Source organism: Orycteropus afer, unplaced genomic scaffold (assembly GCF_000298275.1).
Source record: "Orycteropus afer afer isolate SDZICR_OR568_19922 unplaced genomic scaffold, OryAfe1.0 scaffold00059, whole genome shotgun sequence".
Classification (NCBI taxonomy): Eukaryota; Metazoa; Chordata; class Mammalia; order Tubulidentata; family Orycteropodidae; genus Orycteropus; species Orycteropus afer.
This window is the reverse complement of record NW_006921646.1, coordinates 8,326,382-8,354,370: the sequence shown is the minus strand read 5'-3', so window position 1 is coordinate 8,354,370 and position 27,989 is coordinate 8,326,382. Positions and strand designations below refer to the sequence as shown.

The following is a 27,989-nucleotide window of genomic DNA, read 5'->3' as shown; positions in this document are numbered from 1 at the left end:
ATATATATAAAATGAAAAGTGTGTTTGCATAAACAGAGTAGCAAAATGTAAACCAAAACCAACCTCACTGCTATCAAGTCAATTCTGACTCATAGTCACCTCATTGGGTTTCTAGGACTGTAAATCGTTACAGAAGCAGACTGCCTCATCTTTCTCCTGTGGAGTGGCTGGTAGGTTTGAAACATTGACCTTTTGGTTAGCAGCCAAATGTTTCAACCACTATACCACCAGAGCACCTTAACAAAACATAAGGATTCACTGAAAAAACAAAAATTAAAAACAACTTATTCAAAATAATCTTGGTTCACTCAACAATATTGATAAACTTACCAAATGTGGTTTGTTTCTCAATGCTTAAGGGGTATTTTGAGGGCCACAACAAGAGGATATTTGGTCTCCATGCTGAAAAAGCTCAGCTTGGTGGATGTCGTTCTGTTAGCTGCTGTGGAGTTGGCCCCAACTCATGGCAACCCCACATATAACAGGATTTGCCTATTATGAGCCATAAGGTTTTCACTGGCTGATTTTTGGAAGTAGATTGTCAGGTCTTTCTTCCTAGTCTGTCTTAATCCGGAAGTTTTGCTGAAACCTGTTCAGCATCATAACAATAAGAAGGCTAACACATTTTAAAACATATGGTATATTTTATACCAAAGAGAACTTCCACCTTTCTCTCACCATGGTTTGATACCCTCTCCACCCCCTTCCTTCCCGGAGTAGCCACGCTTATTGGTCAGAGCACAGGATTTGTCTTGAGCCTGGCTGGGCAGGGACCTAGGAGTCCCTGGGCAGTACAGATGGTTAAGCGCTGAGCTGCTAACCAAAAAGTTGGCAGTTTGAACCTATCCAGAGGCAACTCAGATGAGAGGCCTGGTGATCTGCTTCTGGTCACAGCAGTCAAAACCCTGTGGAGCACAGTTCTACTCCAACACATATGGAGTCACTGATGGCACCTCGGGTATTTTTTTGGGGGGCATGCAAGGATCTGGGCCCCACTTCTTGTTTGCACAGAGCCAGGCTCTGGTCATATTGCTCCTCTTCACTTGCAACCTGCCCTTCTAAGACTGAGTAAACAAGTAAGTTTAGGTTGGACAAAAAAGAGGGTTATCAAGCACAAAGAAAGAGGAATATCAAGCTTTTCAGTGTAACGAGGTGGTACAGTCAGGGGTGATGAAAGATCAGACTGAAGTGCAGGCGTGAAATAATCAGATTCTTGTTAGACAGACCTTTCTGGCAGCAACATGGAAGATGAATTTGAGAGGCAGAGGCTATTTTGGAGGTGGCTGCACTAATGCAGCTCCAAGTGAACCCCAATTCAAGAGGCTCTGATGGTACTCAATCTCACTCTAAGGACACCAGCCAGCATCAAAGTGAATGCAGTTGGAAAAGAAGTTGAATAAAGATGGGACTGCTGAGATGGTAACAGACTTCCTCTCTCCCACCAACTCCCGCTGCTGGGTAATGGCTGCCCAGTGGATAGGACTGAAAGAATTCTAAGGCTCAAATCCAGCTCAGCAGGGAAGTGTTTCCTCATCAACTGGTGGTAACAAACTTGAGCAGGAAGGTGGAAGGGGAAGAAACGTGTGCTCTTTCTTTCCGAAACTGTATTATGAGCATGTGTTAGAGAGTGCAAAATGGATAAAATAGAGAAAGAATAAAAAGAAGATGGATATGAGAGAATAAAGAAAACCAATGGGAGCAAAAAACAAAAACAAAACAATCCACTGCCATCAAGTCAGTTCTGACTCATAGAGACTCCCATTGGGTTTCCAAGACAGTAAACCTTTTTGGAAGTAGATTGCTTTGTCTTTCTTTTGCAGAGTGGCTGGTGGGTTTGAGCAGCCAACCTTCTGGTTAGCAGGCAAATGCCTTAGGTACTGCATGACCTGAGCGCCTTGATGGGAGCAAGAACCAGTGCAAATGTGGGAGTGGTGTTAAGAGTTGATGCATGACCAAAAGGGTGAGGCCTAAAGAGGAGAAAAAAACCTTATCTCCTTCCCAGTCATCAGTCACAACACATCCAGGACTGATTATCTGCCCAGTCCAGGGTTTCTCCTGTGGGAAAGTCCACAGCCATCTGTGGTGCTGGTTAAAAATGCAGATCCCTGGGCCCCAAGGGAGTCAGAATCTAAATCTATGATAGACATAACTCTATTAAACACAATCACTGAGAATGAAATCCTCTGGTCTGAGTCAAATGGATTGGACCCTCCTGGGTAGTGCAAACCCACTAACCAAAAGGCTGGCAGTTCAAACCTACACAAAGGCACTTCAGAAGAAAGACCTGGTGATCCTAGAAGTGACATTTGTTATATAGGAAAACACAGGCAATCACAATAGCAGGAGATAACTATATAAACTATAATCAACAGAAATGCATCAAAGATGACAATATTGGGAATAACTGTAGAATGCTGTATCTTGTCTGATACTACAGTACAAAACTGGAAACTAGTCTCTGGATTTACATGCAGATTAGGTGCACATCTACCTAGTGGGAACACCATTCGGGTTACATATAGTGCTGTGAGTCACAAATCTATGAAATTGCATAATTTTGTTTCACAATAAATACCTTTTTAAATTCATCTTCTTTATCATTAGCATCTTCACTCCCAATGTTAGCATCAAATTCAGTACTTTCACCTTCATCTGTTTCACTTCCAAAAACAACATGTTTCCGCTGTTCTGTAGATAAAAGACAAAACAAAAACAGAGCATTTAATTTTTAGCATTTGGCTTATTCTATTTGACTGCTAACCAGAAGGCTGTTGGTTCAAATTCACCAGCCACTCTTCAGAAGGAAGATTGGGCAATCTGCTTCCATAGAGATAAAAACCGAAAACAAAACTCACTGCCATCGAGTCAGATCCAACTCATAGAGACCCTTCCTTGGGATTCTGAGGCAGTAGAGATACCACCTTGGAAATCCAGGGAGGGGTCACTATGAGTCAAATCACCTCAAAGGCAGTGAGTTTGATTTTTCATTTATATGGTTAAAGCTTCTTAGGAAGCTCCTTAAAAAGCTTAAACTTTTATTCTGTAGGAGTCATCCTTAAATTCAGTTTAAATCATCCCTCTCAATGGGATTGTCCATTTACTAAGAAATACACTCTGTAAATATCTGTATCTTAGTATCTAGAATTAAGAAATATTCTAAGAGCATTTCCACCATATCATCTTTCTAAATTATCTGTTTGCCTTTTGAGTTTTCTAACCTCATGAACTGTTATTTTTGTGTTTGTGACACTTCTGAAGAAAACTAATTAAACAACCAAGTGAGAAACTTTAAGAGAAAGAAGACATGGTGTGCATACTAATTGCAGGCTCAGGGTTTCTCAACCTCAGCACTATTGACATTTTGGGCCAGATAATTCTTTGTTGGGGGTTGAGGAAATGGCTCTGTGGTAGCTCAGTTTGTATGTCACCTTGGCTGGGCCTGGTTGAGCGGCTGGGCAGCTGGTGGTAGTTATTCCCCATGATGAGACAGGCAGTCAACTCCATGGTGGGATCTACCACAAGCAGCGGAGTGGCTGCCTTTGGGATATGGTCTGCTTCCTATATATAAGAAACCTTGGGGACAGCCTCTAGCTTATGGCACGCTTGGACCCTGCATGTAGCCGTGTCATAATTCAGCAGCCTGCCATGCTCTGCTGACCTTGGGACTTACAATGGACTTGAATTAATGGCCTACAGTGTGATTTGGTAATATAGGGACTGTGCCTTTTTACTTGTCAACCTTGGGCTTGGCAGCCTCAGCAGCCAGTAGCTGCCTGAGTGATGAAAAGCCTCTAGCTTCAGTGGGCTGGGAGCTGGAGGCAGAGCTGAAGCCCAAGGCTGAGGGGCTTTCACCCAGCCCCTAGAGCGTGGCACTTTGAACTAGGACTTGAAGCTTCCAAATTGTAAGAATAAACTCCTGCTTGTTAAGGCCATCCTATTTGTGGTATATTCTTGTCAGAGTGGCACTAGGTAACCAAAACAGGCTCTCTAGGATTTTTAGCAGCATCCCTGGTCTCTATCCACTAGATTCCAATAGCAACTCCCCAAGCTGTGTGACAACAAAAATGTCTCTAGATATTGCCAAATGTCCCTTGGGGAGCAAAATCTCCCTCCTCATTGAAGACCATTGTTCTAGGCACAGATATCTGTGTGTGTGTGTGTGTGTGTCTTTCTCTCTCTGTCTCTCTTCTCTCTTACCCTACAATGTTATTTTCATGAGATCTCTGCTTGTCTGCAATGTTTTCTCACCCCAAAAGCCAACTCCCCACATATTTCCTATTTCATATTCAAGGTAATTTTCTGATTAACATCTTCTCTGTTAGACAGAGCCATCTCTTGGGTCTCCTTGGAGAACCTATAAGTATCACACTCTTGTGTTATAAACACAGGGCTGGTCCAGTCAGTGGCCTATCCTACACAAACACAGTCTCATGCTACCTTCCTGAGCAGAGGATGGTGGGGAAACCAGACACTTGAGCAAACAGGGATCATGATTAACAGAAACACACCCTTATAATACTAACAAGTAAAACCTCCAATTACAAACCTTTAACATGCAATTACATTTTTCTCTTCAAATTGAACCAAGCACAGGACAATCTGGGCAACATTAAAAGTTCCATGTTTTTACCAAAATCTAGGCAGCAGGAAGCAAGGGATATGTTGCACATTCTACGATACATAAGACAGGCTCCCACAACAAAGAAGTAGCCTGCCCAAAACATCAGTAGGGCTGAGGTTAAGAAGGCCTCCCTTTAAAATATGTACGTGCAGAAAATCTTTTCTTAAAATCTCTGCTCCATGGCAGGGAGTGGGAAAGGGGGAGTCATTGCTTAGGGAGCACTGAGTTCTGTTAATGGTGATGGAACAATTTGAAAAAGGATAGTGGTAACAGACAACATGATGAATGTTATCAACATCACCAAATTATACATGGAAGAATTGTTGACTTGGTAGGTGTTTTGTTACATATACATATGTGTGTGTGTGTGTGTGTGTAATACATGCACACACGCACACATACATACATCCCTCGCTCCTGATAAACAGAATTCAAACTTACCTCCTTATCTTTTGGGCTTATTAATATGTATTTAGTGAAATGATGAAAATCTTGGGCTTCCTTGAGAGGTGGGTGTGATATTCTGAAATTGGGAGAATATGAAATCCAGTGGGGTCTGCAAAAAGGACATGGAGGCAGCATCTTCTGACCTCCTCTAACTTCACAAGGGGGAAACAGAGTCACCATCAGCAGCCCAAATCTAATTCCTGAGGCCAAACATGCCACCACTCTCCAAAAGTTTCTACCAATTCTGATACCAACCATGCCTTCCACAGCATTTACTACTTCTCTGCTGGATTTGATAATTCATTGCAATGGCCACACAGAACTCACAGTCAATACTCATGCTTATGGGGTTTATGAGGGAAGTAACAGGCCACAACTCAGGTTCAGGAATGCTCTCAGGATACAATTCTTCTGTCAGGACAGTCTCCCCTCTGCTATGCCCTCAGGCATGCCTCTCTGGGCCCTGGGCTCTCAGCTTGGACTCTGCCCTGCTCAGGCAAGTGTTCCAGAACTCTTTTAGCTCTGCCAATAGGTACACTATGTTCACTCCACTTCGCCAACACGGTTCCTGCCCAAGGACACTCAGCTTTCTTACTCCATGAGCCAGAAAGCTTGCTGCTCTGTCTCGTGACTCTTGGTTCTACTGCCACTATCTCTCAGGCAGACATTTCTGCGAGGGCATTTCTGCCAGGGAGTCTCTGTCAGGGGGTCTCTGCTGGGCTGTGTCTGCTGGGGTCTCTGCCAAGGAGGTCCAGTGTAGGCATCTTGGGTCCAAGGATGCGCTCTGCTCCACTCCATCTCTGGCTATTCACTATTGATGGCAGTGAGATCCCTCCTTCTGCCTCTAGGAGGGCTCATTTAAGCCCAGCAGCATGGCAAAACTAATCAACCCTGGCATTACAGTTCCTCACACCTTATTTGCATGATCCCACTCAATAATCTTGTGGGAGTCACAAAGACCATGGCTAGAAAAGCCATACCAAGTAACTGACTGAACCACAGGTCAAAACTGTTTCAACCACTCTATAATTCAGGCACCAAGTCATACAGACTTGTCTCAACTGACTTGGTAAAGTAAGGAAGTTCCTCTTATTTCCCAGTCAAGCAAACTTACTTAGGGTGATGAGGACGTGGGCAGAATCAAAGGCAGTTTGTTAAGACACAGAGCTATTTAGGTCATTCTTTAGTCAAGGAAAAAAACACATGGTGTGGCATGATCTTTGCTTCCATGGAAACTCACTCTTCAATTTGACTCCATGTACCTGTATCCTGAGCTCCTGAAGTAGTTGTAGATAGGAATGCATTGCTCATTCTATACAGAGAAGCGTCTTTAAAAAAAAAGTCTTAGGACAGTATCACCCAAATTAAGTTTTCCAGATTCATGAACATTTTAGGTTTTATTTTTGCTTAGTTCATTAAAATATATATATATATATATATATAGTCATGGTAAGAATACTGTATAAAGAAATTAACACAGCAGCCTAAGATTGCTATCCTCAGAAAGGCTTGCTTACAAGGATGGCCCTTAGCTGGGGTCCGGAAACTTGGATTTCAGAGGGGCTTCCCATCATTTCCTAACTGATAAGAATTGTACTTAAACTAATTGAACAAACAATGTGGTTTATGCTGAATACATTCTCTTCTTCTGGGTATCTGGAATTTTGGAATGTCTTAGAGGATGTCTACGTGACTAGACTCCAATAAAAACTGTGAGCACTGAGTCATCAGTGAGCTTCTCTGGTATGCAATATTTCACACATACTGTCACATTTTTATGTGACTCCAGTTTTATGTGACTCCACCAGGAGAGGACTCTTGGAGGCTTGTGCCTGGTTTCCTGTGGACTTCACCTTCTGTGCCTTTTCCTTTGCTGATTTTGCTTTGTATCTTTTTTTACTGGAATGATTCATATCTGTGAGTACAACTATACGCTCGAGTCCTGTGAGTCATCATAGTGAATCTTGGGGATCCCCACACAAATGCTAAACATCCAGACTTGGGAATGACATCAATTGTACTGATTATAGACATATTGTCACTTAAACCTTAAAAAAAAAAAAAAGAAAGAAAAGAAAATGGGGAACCAGACTTCCCATCTTTTCAGTTTATGGAAGAGTCAGCAGAGCAGCTTCATGGTCAGGACAAGCCTGGATTTCCAAACCCAGATCATAGGTATTTCTCTTAACCAAAGCTTTTAATACTTAAAAGTAAATAAATAAATAAAAAGTAAAATTACTGAGCATTCTCAAAACATATTATAAAACTATAGTAATCAAAGTAGTCTGGTACTAGTAAAATAACAGACACATACACCAATAGGAGCTCTGGTAGCATAGTGCTTAAGGTATGTGACTGCTAACCAGAAGACTGGAGGTTCAAACCCATCACCCACTCCTCGGAAGGAAGGTTGGGCAATCTACTTCCATAATGATACCACCTCAGGTCGCTATGAGTCAGATCCAACTCGATGGCAGTTCATTGCATGTTGCATATAGACCAATGGAATAAAATTAGGAGTCCAGAAATATGCCTGTATATCTATGGTCAATTGATTTTTGACAAGGGTACTAAATCCACCAAATGAGGAAAGAATAGTCTCTTTAATTATTGGTGCTGGGATACCTGGATTTCCAAAGAATGCACCTGGACCCATACATACCTCACACCATATATGAAAACTAACTCAGAATAGATCAAAGACCCAAGGGGAGGGCATGGTTGGCAAACAAACATAGAGGCTTGCATTTTTCATGTGAAAATACATTACTGAGCATTCACTCTATACCAGGCACTGGCATACTTTATTTAATATTTATTTAGTCTTCTCAGAAATTATGTGAGAATTATGTGTTATTGGTATCCTCATGTCCTAGGTGAAAGCTGAGGCTAGAGACATTAAGTAACTTGCCTGAGGACACATAGTAGAAAATAGCAAAGCCAGCATTTAAACTCAGATCTGTTTGATTCCAGAGTCTGTATCCATGATCACTATATTATGAGATGTTAAAATCCTCTGTAACAGTTAATTACAGATGTGACTCAGACTTACTTACGATGTACAAGGCACCATGCTAAAAACTATAAGCATCAAAATAATTATAAGGCACAGAAGTAGTAAATAATTTGTGCTAGTTTGCCATGGGAGTTCTAGTGGTCCAGTACCTAAGGCATTTGACTACTAACCAGAAGGTTGGCAGTTCAAACCCACCAGCCACTCCATGGAAGGAAGACAGGGCAATCTACTTTCATGAAGATTCACTGTCTTGGAAACCCGGTGGGGGTTGCTATGAGTTGGAATCAACTTGATGGCAGTGAATTTGTTGGGTTTTTTTTTTTTTGGTGGTTTAGGTTGCTATGAGTCAGAATCAACTAGACACAGTGGATATGTTTTTTTGGTTTAGTTCACAGAGCAGAGCAGTGATGATAATGAACAAAGGACCCATATGTCTATAGTACTTGTAATTCAAACATTATAATTACCAAAATTACCTGGTGTCTGTTTTAATGTTTTTCCACTGTACTTAACTTCATAAATTTTCTCAAATATTGATATAAGTTCTCTGACAGCTTCTTCCACATGCTTACTTTTGTGGTTTAAAATCTCAGCCCATTCTTTTGTATATGTCTATTAAGTAAAGAAATAAGTATTAATTCCCAGATATTGAAAGACACTATGAAAATTATTAATGTGACTTTATAAAAGTATAACTAACTTCACTTGAAATAACTGGAGATAGTTTCCAATAGCATAATGTTTCAGACCCAAAACTGTTTATGACTTCCTCATAACCAAAGGTGCTGTTGCTAAGATTCAAGCAAAGAAAAGGAAGAAAATCCAAAGTCTTTGACCTTTATCTGACTCACTCAGAGAGAGATCTACCTTCACATTCATATGGTCAGAAAGAAAGAAGTCTGAAGGAGTAACAAGAAGATGAGGTCAAAAGTTGAAAATAAGAAGTGATTTTTAAAAAGGACCATCCAAAGTGTTGCTTTGAGATTTAAATGAGATAGGTATATAATGAAGAAAGGTGCTGTCTATCAGGTATCAATTTAAGAGCTTTACATATATTAACTCATTTAATTAATCTTTAGTCATAGTGAATATTACTATTCTTATTACAAAAATGAGAAAACTGAGGCTTATAAAGGGTTGGAAATTTGTCCAAGATCATACAATATGTGGTAAGAAACAAGATTTGAAACCCGCTTTGTCTGATTCTAAAAGCCTGTGCTTTGCCTTTTTGAATTTTTTCCAATAGTCAGTAAAGGCTTTAGGAAGAAGGTGAGAACTAGTCAAGTTCAGAAAAGAAAACTGGGTTATAAAATTGAGTAAGTCTTTTGGGGTGTGCATAATATCTATGCATTTTAGGAAAGAGTAAAGTAAATCTGGGAGCAACCAACTTGGGCCTTCAAAAACACATCTGCAAAGGAACCCGAACCTATCTATGCAAACCGCTTTCCAGACAAGCCTTGGGAGACCACGTGCTCTTTTCTTGGATACTTGATTGAAGGACATACTCCTAAATCTCTTGTCTCCCGTGTATACCACCTCATCTGTATCTGAACCCATTCTTATCTCTTTTTAGTCACACAGAAAATGGTGTTCTTCCTCATAACCAAAGTCATTCTCTGATCCTCTCCACCCCTACCAACTGCTCTGACCTTGCTCCATCATTCATTCATTTAACCATGTTTTACTGTATCAAATTCAATGCTAAACAATGGAATGAAAATGGTGGATGAGAATCACTTTCACCAAGCAGCAAAATCAAGTTTTCAACAAATGGACACTTCCAAGTGAACACAGCAGATTGGACATGTCTTTATCTCCACTATGCCCTACTGGATATCTCCTAGGACACTGCTGGTTATACATGCAGATTGAACACACTTGTTTATCTCAGCAATCCCCTAAAATCTCCTGAAAGCTGCAAAATAGCAAAATAATCTTTCAAAGAGAACACACTCATAAAGATGAATGGGAAAATGCCACATAAATTCTTCTGTATACTTCCAGTAATGTATAATAATAATATAAATGGAATTCAACAAATAGTGCTGAAATGTCGGAATATCCACATGCAAAAGAATGAAGTTGGACTCTCGGACCTTATGCCATGAACAAAAATTAACTCAAAATGGATCATAGAACTAAGTGTAAGAGCTAAAACTATAAAACTCTCATAAGAAAGCCTAGGCATGAGCAGGAAAGCCTGGGAGGGAAGGGCACAGGGAAGAGGTAACTACAGGAAGCAAGTGGGAAGAGATCTGTTACAATGTAGGGAATTACAGTCAATGTCATGAAACAAAAGGTGTATGGACTGCTGTATGGAAAATGAATTTGTTCTGTAAATTTTCACCCAATCACAATAAAAATTAATAATAATAATAATAAAACCCTAGGCATAAAACTTCATGAACTTGGAGTAAGCAAAGTTTTCTTATATATGACACCAAAATAAATAAAGAAAAGAGAGATCAATTGGATATTATAAAAATTAAAAACCTTTTACATTCACACAGTGGGGTACTACGCTACATTAAAGAACAATGAAGAATACGTGAATCATTTCACAAAGTGGATGAACCTGGAGGACATTATGCTGCATGTAATAAGTCAATCACAGAAGGACAAATATTATATGAGCCCATTATTGTAAAAAGTCAAGGAAGGGTTTGCTTAGGGAAGGTAACTCACTTTGTAGGTTACTGGAGATAAAAGGGAAGGGGTGGGGATAATTTCAGACTAGTTGGGGGCCACATGCTGAGTTGGGTAAGGGAAGGGATGGCATGGAAAGAGTCTGTGACCAGCATGATAACATTGGGGAAAGGGAGGACACTGAATTGTGCACATAAGATATAGACAACAGAGGCTGATACCAGTATATCCACAATTAACACCAAACACCAGGCTACACATAAACACATAGGCAACTGAGAAGATCAGATAGGGGTCAGTGGAATATACAACAGGAATATACCCCAGACCAATGACAGATCAGATAGGGGTCAGTGGAATATACAACAGGAATATACCCCAGACCAATGACAGATTCAGCTGAGGCTAATCTTGCACAGATACTAGTGATGCAAAATACCCGCAATCATTACACAACCAACAGAAGACATAGAGCAATTCCTCACAGACAGATACTATGGGAGAGAGATCCACTGGATCTGCCTACTCAGGACCATAGTATTGGGGGACACTAGGCTCCACCAGCACAACAAAATACATTAAAATCTTGTTCCACAACCTACTCTGGTGAGTAGTGACTGGGGTCTTAAAAGCTTTCAAGCACCCATCTAAGATGCAGCTAATGGTCTCCTATCATTGGAAGCTAAAAAGAGTGAAGAAAACCAAGGGCATTTGGAAACAATCAGCTCTAGGACATGATGGACCTCAAGACCAGAAAAACAAGATGGGGCCAGGCTACCAATGCCACCCACTTGGGAAGGGATCAAAACTGGAGATCTTGGATAGAGTGGAGGAAAAACATGGAAAAAAAAATCCAAAAACACAATAATAACCAGAATTACTGGTCAGATGGAGTCTGGTGGGACCCCCAAGACAATGGCCCTGGGATACACTTTGGGCCTGGGATAAAACTCACTCCCAAGAGCTAGCTCTCAGCCCAACAGTAACTAAGACTTACATGCAGAACACTCAACCCAGAGTGATGCACCCACCTACTCTACGGAGATACATCCCTTGGAGCAATCAGCCATGGAGCACCAGAGGGGCAACATTTACACGGAGGAAAAGCTAGACAGAACGCATAAGGAGGCCACAGGGAGAAGGGGTTTACAAGGAAGGGAGAGAGAGTGGATTAGGGTTGGGGATGGTAACTGGAGAGTGAAAACAAATGTACACAAAATGTTGAATGTAAAACAAATTCTGCTCTGTAAATTTTCACCTAAAGCACAATTAAAAACAAACAAACCTTTGGACTTCAAAGAATACCATCAAGAAATTAAAAAGATAAACAAGAGAATGGGAAGAAAATTTTGCAAATCATAAATCTGACAGGGACTCAAATCCAGAACATATCCAGAACTCTTACAACTCAATAATAAAAAGACAATCCAATTTAAAAATGAACATAGGCTCTAAATAGACATTTCTGAAAGAAGATATACAAATGGCCAATAAGCATTAGGCATGCAGGAAATGCAAATCAAAACCATTATAAAGTATCATTTCATACCCACTACGATGTCTATAATAAAAAAGACAAATAATAACAAAATTAGCAAGAATATAGAGGAATTGGAATCCTCATACCCATCTGGTGGGAATGTAAAATGGTGAAGCCACTTTGAAATACAGTTTGACAGTTCTTCAAAATATTAAACATGGAGTTACCACGTGATCCAGCAATTCCAGTCCTAGGTATATACATAATAGAAATTAAAACGTTTGTCCATACAAAAACTTATCTCATAGAAGCATTACTCACAGTAGCCAAAAAGGTGAAAATGACTGGAACATTTAAACAAGCAAAACAAACAAAATAACCAAACTCACTGCTGTCAAGTAGATTCTGATTCATAGCAACCCTATAGGATAGGGTAGAACTTCCTCACAGAGTTTCCAAGGATGTAAATCTTTATGGAAGCAGAATACCACATCTTTATCCTACAGAGCAGCTGGTGGGTTTGAATCACCAGCCTTTCAATTACCAGCCGAGTTCTTTAATCACCAGAGCTCCTATAATATCCACATGATGGAATATTATTCATCCATGAAAAGGTATGAAGTACTGATACATGGGACAATATGAATGAACTTTGAAAATATTATTCTAACTGAAAGGAAATAAGCCAGTCACAAAAGACCACATATTGCATGATCCCATTTCTATGAAATGTCTAGAGGAGACAAATCTATAGAGGCAGAAAGTTGGTAAGTAGTTGCTAGGAGCTGGGGTTAGGGGTTCAGAGGAAATGAGTGGGGAGTGAGTGCTAAAGGAGACAAGATTTATTTTATGGTGATGAAAATATTCTAAAACTGATTGTGACAATGGTTGCATGACCCTATGAATATGCTAAAAACCTTGACTGGTACACTTTAAATGGGTTAATTCTATGGTATGTGAATTATATCTCAACAAAGTTGTTAATAATAATAATTGGTGGGGCCTCAAGCCAGGAATTGGCAGTGGGGGCATATGGGAGATTAAGAAAGTGAAGGCAGCAGGTGTTAGGATTTAGAGAAGTTTGGTCGTGAATGAGAAGTGCAGGGAGATAGGGGAAGGTTTTTTATTTTGTTAACAAAGAGAAAATGAGAGTGGATAAGACAAAGTTAAAGATCTAAGAGAGAGAGAGGAAGACTGATAGAGTAATGTTACCCAGGAGAAAAGAAAGCATAGGATCTGGAGCCCATTTAGAGGGCCTAGATACTGAAGATACAGGAGCTTTCTTCGTGGAACCAAAGGAAGTAATAGATGGATGTAGAAGTAGTGAAAAACATGCCAACAGCTCTGACTGTGAAAATTATTAGCATGACTTTAATTTAGAAAAGTATGAATAATCCCTGCCATGCTGTCAAGACCATCTTGCAGACACTCCTGGAGCTGATTATGTTCATTTGCCCCCCTGCCAACCCATTCTCTGCTCTGACGTAGTAGGAGCACTGGTGGTGTAGTAGGAGCTCTGGTGGTGTAGTAGGAGCTCTGGTGGCATAGTGCCTAAGGCATATGACTGCTAACCAGAAGGCTGGCGGTTCAAACCCACCAGCCACTCATCAGAAGGAAGACTGGGCAATCTACTTCCATGGAGATACTGCCTCGGAAACACAAGGAGGGGTCGCTATGAGTCGAATTCGACTCAACAGCAGTGAGGTTTTTTTTCCCCCCTAGGTCAAGAGATGCTGAATCCAGGGGTTCCCTTGTCTGGCTTCCAGTTGGGTTTGACCCAATGAGAAGCATGATCAGAAGACAGAAGACCTGGAGGAGAGAAGGTGTGGGGTATTTCTTTCCCACTTGCTCTTTGCTTGGAGGCTGAATCTCTGGTAGAGGCTCTGTCCCTCTACAAATTCAACTCTAACAAACCTCAAAGGAGGCTGAAGTTGTTAGAACCTGGAGTCTGGAAGGCAGAGAGCTCAGAGTGACCTCATGGTGCTGGTATATCTGAGAGGCACCCTGAAGTTGGTTCTTAGAATTCCAGACAAAGCTAAGGACGGGGACAAACTGTCAGGTCTAAGGTGAAAAGCTGTTGCTGGTGCAATGGTGCCAGGAACAGAAGGCAAAATAGGAAGGAACAAGTCCCTGCTCTCTCCTCCAGCCTCCTGCTAGCTCCCTTATTAGCAGAGCCTAAAAGGGAGTCAGCTGTGTTATGAATTGAATTGTGTGTCCCTAAAATATGTGTTGTAAATCCTAACCCCTGTACCTGTAGATCAGAAGCCCTGGTGGTACAGTGTTTAAAGTGCTCAGCTGCTAACTGGAAGGTTGGTAGTATGAACCACCCCCAGCCACTCTGCAGGAGAAATATGAGAGAATCTGCTTCTGTAAAGATTTACTGCCTTGGAAACCCTATGGACAGTTTTACTCTCTGTCCTACCTGGTTGCTATGAGTTAGAATAGATTCAACAGCAACAGATTGTTTTTTGTTTTGTTTTGTTTTTTTATGCCATGTTTTCAAAGCTGATTTCTGCCCAGAGTGTTATCCAATTTGTCCTGTCATTACAAATCTTACTCTCCCTTCCCCACAATGGCCCACCTGATGGCAGGTTTGTGGGAAGGCAGCCCCTGTGTTATGAGATTTTAGATTTCTCCAAGTGCAAGTGACTAGGACATTCTGATTAAAAATAGCACTCTTTGAAATTCCACTGAGACTTACCACTTACCTAATAATAAAAGTTTCTTCTGTTGTGCCATCAATGCAAACACCACATTCACACTCAGTTGCCCTTAATCTATCCTAATGCTTCTCCTTTGTGTGATCTATTTCTCTATCTATCTATCTATCTATATATACATAAGTTCTTCATTCGTGTGTTGACAACAAATTCTCTCCAGGAGTGTAAGTTTCCCCTGTTGAGCACTTGATAATGTCAGAATAGTTATAAACACAAACTACAGAAAATGGTCTTCATTGTAAATTGAACAAAAGGAAGTAAACCAATGCAGAAATGTTCCCATTCCTAGGTAAGACCTGCTATGAAATGCAAATGGCCAGATTCTAAAATGAGAGAGAAATGACAAGGAAACGCTTCTCAACACACACATACCTGCCCCTAAGACAGGAAAGAGGAGATTTCTCTGGAAAATGTCAATTACTAAGAAAAGACCAATTCATCGTTTGAAGGACTCTTCCCCCCCAAGTAACAAGGAATCCAGGACACAGAGGAGACAAGGGGAGTCCTGGGTTAACAGTTTTGCAGTCCATCTAGAAGGTTATCAACCTAAGTTAAAACTAGGATTTAGAAACCTCCAAAGAGAGTTCTCTTGTGGTGAAATATGGAACTTTGATGTAATAGTAGTATATTTGTAAGGAAATGTGAGAAGAGAGGCAATTAGAAACCCCAGGGAAAATGAAAAGCTGTATGAGAAAAGATACATTACAAGGACACTACATGGCTCTGCAATGGCTAATATTTACATAGGCATGATAATGTGAAAGCTATTTATGATTAGTGTTTAACTGAAAATAATAATGTAACTATTGAGAAGATGAGGAGAAACTAGTAGAGGAGAGGGTCAAAGAGCTTTTAGTAAATGCTCATTTTTAAAAGTGGGAAGAAAATTGTGCAAATTTGCCACCTCAAGAAATAGTATCCCAAATATATTAATTGGAGATGGAGAAATAATATTATAAGAAATAGCTAATAATAATTTTTTTTAAAAAAAGGGTGTACTTCTTAGCACCCCGATTGTGATGTTCAAATACCAGTTTTCCTGTAAAAGGAACCAGAGCTTGCTGGGGAAATGGCTGATTCCAGCTCTGGGGCAGGAAATGCATAAGAAGAGCCTAAGATTTGCTATAGGTCCAGAGAGCAGTAAAGCTTTCAAAGACCACTGGGGTCACATCAAAAGCACAGGAGCCAATCTGAAGGATTCCAGTAGACAAAAGCAGGGAAAATTTAAACATCAAGAAGAATAATGAATTCAATGGAGTGAAATCCTTCAAATGTATAAAAATCTATACAATCATAACTATCCTTTAAAAAAAATTAAAACCTGAATGCTTAATTTGGAAGTGCTAGTAAACAACTCATTATTCTGAAAATTGATATGGAAAGCAAAAATGGAAGCACTGAACCTGACTTTTCTGTACAAATACTTATTCAGGGTAACCAACTAGTTAATAAGGGAAAGAGTTTACAGAACTCTTTATAGAAAGATTTCTTTATAGAAAAATTTTAGCCACAAATGGCAAAATTTTAAAAAAATCAACATTTTTGCAACCTCTTAAAAAAATAATTTTCAATGGCTGCTAAAAGCATTAGGTAAAAGGTTGGCGAAGAACTTTGAAATGATAAAGCTGACTGTATCTGAGCCTACTGATCAATCTTAATATCACTAAAAGGGAAAAACCAAACTCACTGCCATCGAGTCACTTGTGACTCATAGCAACCCCTCCTTGGGTTTCCAAAGTGGTAGCTCTGTGGAAGTAGATTGCCCAATCTTCTGATCTTATGTGCTTCCTGATGCGATGCACTTATGACCATCCTTTCTTTTTTTTTCCTCCCCTATTGTACATCTTATCGTTAGTAATATGTACTACATACACTGTTGCAGCACATAATTTGCTGATGCTATCATTCTCAGATGTTCACTCATGGATGTTCAATGTTATGATTTATAAAGATATTGATAATAAAAGGCAATAATAATGAAAACTGGGGGAAAAAGGGTATTCAATTTACTTCAGAACCAACTTACAATGGAGTGATTCAGAACAGAGCCTCGTTGTAAGTCAGGAACTATCTATAGTCTAGAACTTGGGAGGAAGATTCAGACCGGACATACAGATTAAGAAGGAGTCATTAAAACCATGAGAATAGATGATATTGCCCTGGGAGCACACACAAAAGGGAAAGAGCACTGAACCTCAAAGAACCCCAGCATTAGGTTGAGAACATCTAGAACAAAGTAATATTTAGGGTATAGCTACTGGCCAAACTTCCTGTTGAAGCCATGCAAGTTTTTGGAGCTTAGGATGTCCAAAACGCTATTGGCTGTAAAATGCTATAGACCTGGGTTTCTGCTTCTAGATTGCAAATTCACATTTAGGTTTATGAGCCAGTATTGTTGATTATAATACAATAAATAAATGCTTACCTCATTGATGGTCAACATATCTTCTACTTTGGTAGCACCACTTTCTGGCAAGGAAATTAACACTGTTTTGGCTATCTCCTTTAGAACTGTATCAATATGCATTTCACACAAGTCACAGACCTACCAAAAAAAGAAAAAAAAAATGTGAAAACAACTCTTCTTTCCTTAGAGTAGGCTTTTCATCCAAAATATATTTGAGTTATAAATTAATTTAGAAGGTTAAATCGAGAAACTTGCATCCTGAGCCAAGCACAATTTAGCAGAGATTTTAGGAGAACATCACCAAAGGTAAGTTTGACATAGAACTAAAATTTTACTAAGCAGTAACACATGTCAGACACATAGCTACCTCATTTGCATTACCTCCTTTAATCTTCATTCCAGTACAGGAGGTATAGCCCAACTTTACAGCTAAAGACATCAAGGGTAAGAGAAGTAGTAACTTGGTTTACTTCTAGTGTATTAGAGCTTGAATTCTAAACCACTTGAGTTTGTGGAAGGCTGTGGTCTACAGTGGGAGCCCTAACTCCATTTTGAATCTTGACATAAGTTCAGTTGCCAGTTGAGCTCTTTCTGACCTTCACCATTATGGCTATGCATAAATAAGTTCCAGGACAAACCTAGAGAAGAGCAGTTTGCACTGATGAAGACTGTGGTTGAAAGCAGATTATGTTCACACAAAGAACTAGGGAACTTACCTGAATGTGTCCTCTTCTAATTTAAATTGACATTGGGGTCTTGGTAATGTTTTGTAGCCACCTGTGGTTATGACTCAGGTTGCATGGTCATGAGTCATAGCTGCACCACCACCTACCCAGGTAGCCAAGGCCCAAAACCAATCTTGTAACCCTTTTCTATCTTCAAATATGTAGGTATCTCAGTCATGGTCCTTTTCCGGCTGCTGTAGTCTGCCTGCGACAGTGATGAATCTATCTGCCACCAATCATGATTTTGTGGTGATTCCTTTGTTTTCAATCATATATAATTAGTCCCATGACTAATGGGGCCATGACTCAGGGGACCCCATTCAGCTTTCCTTACTATGTACATGCTGATGGTTTCCCTCATCTGTCTTTGATGAGGACAATTGTCTTTGTCCTATCCAAGGCTTAATAAAAGTGTCTCTACTGAACCTGTTTGAATCTGAGATCTCTTTCCCCTATTATACTAGTAAAACTAGTAACTAGTAATAGGTAGAGAAATGTACCCAAGTTTATTTGATTCCAAAGCCTCTAAATTTTGTCTACTACACCATGTTGCCAGCACAGACAGACTTAAAAGAAATATATCAAATCTGGTGCCATCAAGTGGAGCCTCACTCATGGCAACCCCACGTATTACGCTCCATAGGGTTCTCTTGGCTGTCATTTTTATAGAAAGGTCCTCTGCTGGCTCAATGGTTTGTGCTTGACTACTGATCAAAAGCTTGATAGTTCAAACCCACCCAGCAGCACCCAGGAAGAAAGGCCTGGCAATCTGTTTCTGAAAAGATTATTGTTAAGAAAACCCTGTGGAGCAGTTCTACTCTGTAACACATGGGGTCATCGTGAGGTCAGAATTGACTTGATGGTAACAGATTAGCTTTTCTTTTTTTCAATGTAGCAAATATGTTGGGAATCAATATGCAAACACCTTGAATTGACCCCCCCCCCCTTATGCTTAAGCACCTATCCTTGTCATCTTCCACAGTCTGTACAATTATCCCACTTCCTACACTACATTGTAGAGTTAGACCATCATTTTAACACATTAAAGGCAAGGTAATTTAGGGACAGATTTCTATAATATCTTTAACAATTTGACAAAACCATGTTTAATTAAGGATGGCTCTAAATAGATGAGAAAGGTTGGCAAGCAGCCAGAAATCTTGCAAGGTAAGTTTCTACATTTTTTCAGAAAAGAAAAAGGACAGCAGAAACCCACATAACTATGAGGAAGAGATTTCTGGTCATACATTAAAATCATCAAACAAAGATATTTTTAAAACCAAACAAACAAAACGCCTCTGATTATAAAAAGAACAAAACCAAACCCAAAGCCACTGCCATCAAGTCAATTCTGACTCATAGCAACCTTATAGGACAGCGTAGAACTTCCCCATGGAGTTTCCAAGGCTATAAATCTCTTCAGAAGCAGACTGCCTCATCTTTTTCCTATGTAGTGGCTGGTGGGTTTGAACCACAGACCTCTTGGTTAGCAGCCAAACGTGTTAACTACTTGTGTTAGGCTCGGTTCTCTAGAGAAGCAAAACCAGTAAAGCTTTTACAGAGAGAGAGAGAGAAAAAAAAAATTATCTTAGGAAAATGGCTCACACACTTATAGAAGCTGGCAAGTCCCAAGTTCTTTGATCAAACATCAAGCTGCAGGATTTTCCCCACTCACGCAGCTACAGTGGTTGATGAACTCAAGGTTGGCAAACAGTATATTGGCTGTTGACTCAACGAATCCAAGATCACCAGGCCAAATGGTGGATTGTTCACTCATGGACAGTTGTAGGCAGCACAACAGGATCCCAATCCACAGAAGAGTGTCTCATTTTCCCAGGATGTCCATAAATATATTGGAAGCAGGCCACATCCCTATGGAAACTCCCTTTCAACGGATTCGCTGCTCAAAACATATATATCCAATCCCATCATGGGAATAACCCACATCACAACTGCTTAAACCACACAGAATTGTGGTCCAGCCAAGTTGACACACAGCTCCAACTACCACTACTACTATACCACCAGAGCAAAACACCCCTAAATCCTAAAGCAGTAGACGAAACACAAAGCATTATTTTTTTTTAATGGATTTCCTTTTAAAAGTCACATCCTTTCACAGAATTTTTATAGATTTTCAAACTATTACTTATATTCTGAGTATTCACGTATCTAGCTCTTTCTATGTTTCAATCATACCTTCTTTAAAAGCTGATTGAACATATTCAATACTGAGTCCACTTCTTGAAAGAAACTTTCCAGTGTTAAAGATGACCATGTTAATATTGTGAGTCCTTGTCTCAACACAGATTCCACCTAGGAAAAGTGAAGATATAATAGCTTTCATTATTTATAGAAGCATCCCATATTTATAGAAAAGGCTTTCTGTTACTTTCTAGAAATAATACAGTTTATATTTCCTTAATTATATTTTTTCCTGCATTATGCCTAATAAAGATGAATTTTAAATTAATCTTTAGTTCTCCATGAAACAATCATAGATTGTTAGAAAGTGCTCATTACTGAGATTTCGTTTTTTTAAAGCAACAAAACTTAGATGAGAAATCACTCTGCAGAGAAAACAGAGCTATAAAGTTGAACTAGAAAGATAGATGGTCTAGACAAGAATTGTTGTGTGCTGTTAAGTCAATTCTGACTCACAGAGACCCTACAGGAGAGAGTAGAACTATCCCATAGGATTTTCTAGGCTGTAAGAGCTCTGGTAGCTTAGTGCCTAAGGCATTAGACTGCTAACCAGAAGGCTGGTGGTTCAAACCCACCAGCCACTCCTGGGAAGGAAGATGGGGCAATCTACTTCTGTAGTGATACTGCCTCAGAAACCCAAGGAGGGGTCGCTATGAGTTGGGTCTGACTCAACGGCACATAACAACAACAACAACAATCTGAAAGAAAAGAACACCAGGTCTTCTCTCCTGCAGAGCCGCGGGTATGTTCAAAGATGTTCTAACATTCACAATCTGTAGAACCAGTGTCTACTTTTAAATAACAGAGAAATGAATATAAGTCTTCAAATTACCAACCTTTTTCATTTTAGGGGCCATCAAGTTAACAAACACAGTAGGAACTTCTTGACATAACTCATCATAATACTGCAGAAGACCCTGTTAAAAGTCAGAATGGTATCATTTACTTTAATTCGCTATCAAGCAATATCAGATTTTGATTCATATCAAACCAAAAAACTAACTCTGTTGCTATTGAGTCAATTCCAACTCAGAGTAACTCTATAGGACAGAGTAGAATTGTACCATAGGGTTTCCTAGGAAGTAGTCTTTACTGAAGCAGACTGCCACATTTTTCTCTCATGGAGCAGCTGGTGGGTTCAAACCACCATTTTGGTTAGTAGCTGAGCACTTTAAACCACTGTTCCACCAGGCCTCCTATTTGATTCACACTAAACTCTGGTAGTGTAGTGCCTAAGGCACTTGACTGCTAACCAGAATGCTGGCGGTTCAAACCCACCAGCCACTCCTCGGAAGAAAGGTTAGGCAATCTATTTCTGTAGTGATACTGCCTCAGAAACCCAAGCAGGGGTCGCTATGAGTCAGGTCCAACTCGACGGCACATAACAACAACAATAACAACAAACTCAAAAACTCACTGCTGTCAAGTTGGATCCAACTCATAGGAAAGTTTAATTATATGTTTCCTTATAATCTTGCTGACTCAGGCTTGCTCACTTAAATTTATACTGATTTACTGTACTGCTTCCTCACCTATAAACTACCCTTTAAACATCAAGTCAATGGAGCTTTCTACATTTTAATTTGTAATATTTATTATTTAATTGTCTCCCAAGATCTATGGGTTTTTTTTAATAGTTGGCATAATTACCTTTTAATGATGTCTGTCAGTATTTTCCCCCTTCTGTTCCTTGTCTTTTGGTATATTAAAGCATATTCATCTTATCACTAATGCCACCCTTGTTTTCTTGAATCAAAATAAATTTAAATTCCCTGCATAATCAAAATTAATAACCTTTTATACTTTCTTTTAGATATTTTTTCAAATGCACTATGATGCTCAATTATTTTTTATTATTATTTAAAAATATAATTAATGAAACATAAACTACATTATGTCCAGATAATAACAAAAAATTGTGTAATTTATTGCACTGTGCAGTGGAAGAAGTGAATTCAAAATAATTTTATCAAAATTAATAATATTAAACAGTTTCAAAGTTTACTAAATAGATTCAAAATTATTGATTCTTTTCCTCTTTTTGTTACTTGAAGTTGAGCATGTATTGCTTTGCTTTTATTTATATGTCACACTTGGCAAAGGACTTCAACATTCACCATTTCACTCCACGTTAACCAAAATCCTGTAAGATCGAATGCAAGTAATAATAGCACTTTGACACATAATTCCTCAAAGTCACAACTGGCCAAGACAAATACCTAGACTTTTGATACCCAGTCCAAGGTTTCTACGATGCCAAAGATCCTCTGAGTTTATATAAGTATAAATACATATACACCAAACCAAACTCACTGCCATGGAGTCAGTTCTGACTCATAGCAACCCCCATTGGGTTTCTGAGGTTGTAAATCTTTACAGAAGTAGATTGTCCCATCTTCCCTTTACGGAGCAGCTGGTGGGTTTGAACCACTGACTTTCTGGTTAGTAGCCTAATGTCTTATCCACTATGCCACCAGAGCTCCTTATAAATATGTATAACAATTAAATGTGATTTTAATAAGAGCTAAAAATATGTAATAGTGTGTATTAGAAAAGATGGGGATAAATCTTTGTGTCCCTGGATTAGGCAAAGATCCTTAGATACAACACCAAAAGCACAATGGACAAAAGAAAAAAAAATAGATAAGTTCAATTAATCAAAATTAGCAATTTGTGTGCATCAAAGAACAGCATGAGGAAAATGCAAAGACAACCTACAGAATGAGTGAAAATATTTGCCAATAGTATATCTGATAAGGAACTTGCAGGATATATAGGATGTGTACAAAACTCTCACAAGTCTATAAAAGACAAATAATTAAATATGGGCCAAAGATTTAAACAGACATTTCTCCAAAGAAAATACACAAATGCCTAACAAGCACACGAAAAGATGCTCACATCATTAGCTATTAACCTGTAGGGGTAAAGTTGATTCCAACTATAGGAACAGAGTAGAACTGACTCACAGGGTTTCCAAGGCTACAAATCTTTTTAGAAGCAGACTGCCACATGTCTCTTCCACAGAATGGCCAGTCTTTCAATTAGTAGCTAAGTGCTTAACCACTGCACCACCAGGGCTCTTCTCAGTAGCTATTACAGAAATACAAATCAAAACCATAACGAGGTACCACTTCACATGCACTAGGATGGCTATTATCAAAAAGGCTTGTGAGGATGTGGAGAGACTGGAACCCTCATCCACTACTGGTGGGAACGTAAAATAGTGCAGTTGTTTTGCCAGTTTGGCAGTTCCTCAAAAAGTCAAAGAAAAAAATTATCACACGACCCAGCAATTCCACTCCTAGGTATATACCCAAGGGAAATTACAAAATATGTCCACTCAAAAACTTGTGCTCAACTGTACATAAGTAGGATTACTTACAATAGTCAAACAGTGGAAACAACCCAAATGTCCATCGACTTATGAATGGATAAACAAAACTTGGTATATCCATGCAGTGGAATATTATTTGGTCATAAAAACTAATTAAGTGCTGATACATGCTACAACATGGGAAACCTTGAAACATTATGGTAAGTGAAAGAAGTGGAAAATAAAACTACATATTGTATGATTACATTTATGTGAAATGTCCAGAATAGACAAATCCATAGAGATTAATGACTTCAGGGGCTGGGGCTAGAGAAGATTAGGGGAAAATAGGGGTTAACTGGTAATGGGTATAGTTTTTCTCTCTGGGATGATGAAAATGTCTTAAAATTGATTGGGAGGTGGTTGGACAACTCTGAATATACTAAAAGCCATTGAATAATTATTGCATGAATAATTAAATTAAATGCATGAATTGTTTGGTATGTGAATTATATCATCTTAAATCTACTATTTTTAAAAATTGTTTTTGGAGATCTCTATTCTAATACTTTCACTCTTTTTGTTGTTGCTCTTAATGTCATCTATTAATATAATTGCCATTTAAAATTTATTATGATGGGAGCTCTGGTAGCATAGTGCCTAAGGCATTTGACTGCTAACCAGAAGGCTGGCAGTTCAAACCCACCAGCCACTCCTCAGAAGGAAGATGGGCAATCTACTTCTGTAGTGATACTGCCTCAGAAACCCAAGGAGGGTCGCTATGAGTCGGGTTCGACTCGACGGCACATAACAACAACAACAACATGATTTCTAACAAGGTAAATTCTTGAAATATTCTTTGATATTCTTGTTAGATTAATTTCTAGGAGAACTTCATCATCAAGTTGTCTGCATGCCCAGACACAGATTTTAATTAAACCAAGAGATTTTATAAAGACATATTGAAATGGCAGATTTATATTTACTCTTCCCAGCAAGAAAAAGGAAAAATCTTTATTTACTTATTACATTACCAATTATAAAAGTAGCTAGTGCATTTTACACCACAGCAAGTAGAATTCTTTTTCTCATTGAATCATCATTTATTCCATTCATTTCAATGTGTTTATCTCATAACTCATATTTATCCTATATATAATAAATCCATATGTTTGCCTTAATTTTGGTTAAGTTCCCAGATATTCAATTATGTTATTTAAAAAATGGCTAACATCTTTTCTCTTCTTTTCCTGTATTTTTAATCTCAATTCATTCATCCTTTCCATTAGATACTGCTAGCATATATAGTACTGTTCCCAACAGGAGTGTTGGCCCAAGGCTTAGATGTGTTGTTCCTATATTAGAACATTACTTTAGTGTTTTCCTATTAGTCCTAATGTTGATTGGTGGCTTTAAATATATATTGTATTTTTATGACTCAAAATAGACTCAATAGCAATAGATTTAGTTTTTGGTTTTTATAAGTAATATAAACATGTAGAAAATACAGAAAATTATAAAGAACAAAATTAAAATCAACCATAATCTAATTAGCCAGAGATTAACATTACATTCTGTCATGCTTTTATTTAGTCTTTTAGGTGTACATATTCATATTTTACACAGCTGACATGATACAGATAATACCATTTGTACCTTGCCCTCTTCTCTTACTTTAACCACATTGTTGAAAACTCTCTATCTTTTTAAACAGTTACATAATTTCTTTCTTTTTTTTTTAAATTTTTATTGTGATTTGGTTGGAAGTTTACAGAGCAAATTCACTTTCTATACAGCAGCTCACATTCACTTTGTCTCATGACATTGACTGCAATTCCCCACAATGCAACAGCTCCCCTCCCACTTCCTCTCCATAGTTGCCTCTTCCCTGTGTCCTTCCCTCCCATGCACTCCTGCCCCTGGAGCTGTCTCCCTGTGCATACACAGCCCTTGTGATTGATCTCTCCCGTGATTGATCTCCCGTGATTGATCTCTCCAAGGAGTGTATCTAAGTAGTGTAAACATTCAGCTCATATGCCTATCTTTTGTTTGGCTGGCAACCACAACAGTGGGTTCAATTCTAGATCTGAAGGGCAGCTAGGGGCCATAGTCTCAGAGGTTCCGCCAGGCTCTATCAGACCAGCAAACCTGGTCCCTTTTCTTTTTTTTTTTAATGATTTTGAGTTTAGTTCCACATTGTTCTCCCACTCTATCCAGGATCTTCTACATAGATCCCCATCCTACTGGTTGACAGTGATAGCTGGGCACCATCTAGTTCTGGTCTCATAGTCGTACAGGCTAAGGATCACATGGTGCACCAGTCATTTGGACTAATATTAAACAGTTACTTAATTTCTTATAGGGCTGTACCTCAAGTTTATTTAGCAGTTCCACTTGGAAAATAATTTTATATTGTATAAAAGCTTTCACTATTACAAATAATGCTGTAATGAAGATCTTTATAGTTGAATCTGTCTGTATTTCTAGTTATTTCCTTAGAATGTGTCCAAATTCATAATTTTTCAAGTTTAATTTGATTATTGAATAAGTAATACTTACATCAAGTACATGGATATGATATTCAATATTGTACTGAAAAAATAAGTTTTTCTTCACAACCCATCTCCTGGTTACCTTCTAAGAGGTGACCAATGGTTTTTTTTTTTTAACATATATTGCATACCATACACATTGACCTTTGTGTTGTTATTGTTACCTGCCATCGAACTGGACCCCAACTCATGGCAATCTCCCCTGCACAAAAATACAACATGCCATTGTGATCCAGAGGGTTTTCAGAAGTACATCACCCTACCTTTCTTCTTAGTCTATCTTAATCCGGAAGCTCTGCTAAAACCTGTTCAGCACCATAGCAACATGCAAACTCCACTGTGTATGAGGTTAACTAGCCAGCAATCAAACCTGTATCTCCTATATGGAAAGCAAGAATTCGACCACTCAGCCACCATTGTTCCTTAGCTCCATATTGATCTTAGTGTTGTTTTTCTTCATTTAACAATACCTCCTGCATATAGCTCCCTATCTGTATATAGAAAGCTGCCTTATTCTTTTTTAACGGCTGCATGGCATGCCAATGTATAAATGTACCTCTATTTCTTTAATCAGTTCTCTACTGCTGGATTTAGATTTCAACCTTCTGCTATTACTAATAGTGCTGGAAAATATATCCTTGTATTCATATATTTGCCTGCCTCTCCAAAATATACATCCACAGCCTTCCTAGAGAAAACAAAGAACTAGATTAACTTAGTTTGCTGTTTTAATTGTCTTTTGGCTTTCTAAATAAATTTTGACGTTACTTGCTCTGACATTTTAGAAACTATGCATTAAGATTTGAATATATTTTGATTTAATCTCTTTCAGCCAGTTTTGAATGTCAATTTCCATCTTCTCTGTTCATTTTTTTTCTCATTTTAGCCTGCCCCATTACCCCACTAATAACATGATTGAAATAATGCCTCATTTTACCTCACACTCTTGAAGAATCATCTTCCACTCATATAATATTATAATCATCCCACTTTATAATTTATATCATATTAGTATCCCTTGAGTTAAATGTATTGTGAAAGAATAATATACTTAACCTGCAAAATTGGGAGTAGCATTGTTTAGTGACAGAACTCCTGCTTTCCGTGTGGGAGATTCGGGTTCGATTCCCAGCCAGGGCACCTCATGTGCAGCCACCACCATCCCTAAGTGTAGCCTTGTGTGTGGTCATGATCTTGAGCAGGTATCAATGGAGCTTCTAGACTAAGATGGAAAAGGAAAAAAGGCCTGGCAACCTACTTATGAAAATCAGTCAGTGAAAACACTATGAATCACAATGGTCTGATCTGCAACTGATTAATCATGGGGATGGCACAGAACTGGACAGCTTCATTCCATTGTGCATGGGTTACCATGAGTTGGGACCAACTCGACAGCAGCTAACAACAAAAATAATCTATAAAATTATAATATTAAGAATATTATTATTTTAAAAAAAAAAAAAAGGACCAGGTTTGCTGGTCTGATAGAGCCTGATGGAACCACTGAGACTATGGTCTCTAGCTGCCCTTCAGGTCTGGAATTGAACCCACTCCTGTGGCTTCCAGATAAACAAAAAACAGGCATATGAGTTGAACATTTACCTGAGGTAGATGCACTCCTTGGAGAGATCAATCATGGGAGAAAAAAGGGCTGTTTATGCACAGGGAGATAGCTCAGGGGGCAGGAGTGCATGGAGGGATGGACACGGAAGAGGTAACTATGAGGAGGAAGTGGGAGGGGAGCTGTTACATTGTGGGAAATTGCAGTCAATGTCATGAGACAAAGTGTATGTGAACTGCTGTGTGGAAAGTGAATTTGCTCTGTAAACTTTCACCCAAATCACAATAATATAT

General features: G+C 38.9%; 1 protein-coding gene across 1 annotated transcript in view; it reads right to left on the bottom strand.

The window, feature by feature from the left end:
- The window catches only part of DNAH8 (dynein axonemal heavy chain 8), a 423,841-nt gene that overhangs the window by 330,552 nt on the left and 65,300 nt on the right, over nucleotides 1–27,989 (bottom strand). Inside the window, exons 18-22 of the mRNA XM_007939462.1 lie at nucleotides 21,104–21,184; nucleotides 20,262–20,378; nucleotides 17,356–17,475; nucleotides 8,561–8,696; nucleotides 2,576–2,688 (exon numbers count right to left, since the gene is read on the bottom strand). Coding sequence (XP_007937653.1) covers nucleotides 2,576–2,688; nucleotides 8,561–8,696; nucleotides 17,356–17,475; nucleotides 20,262–20,378; nucleotides 21,104–21,184 — 567 coding nt within the window. The remainder of the gene's footprint in view (nucleotides 1–2,575; nucleotides 2,689–8,560; nucleotides 8,697–17,355; nucleotides 17,476–20,261; nucleotides 20,379–21,103; nucleotides 21,185–27,989) is intronic.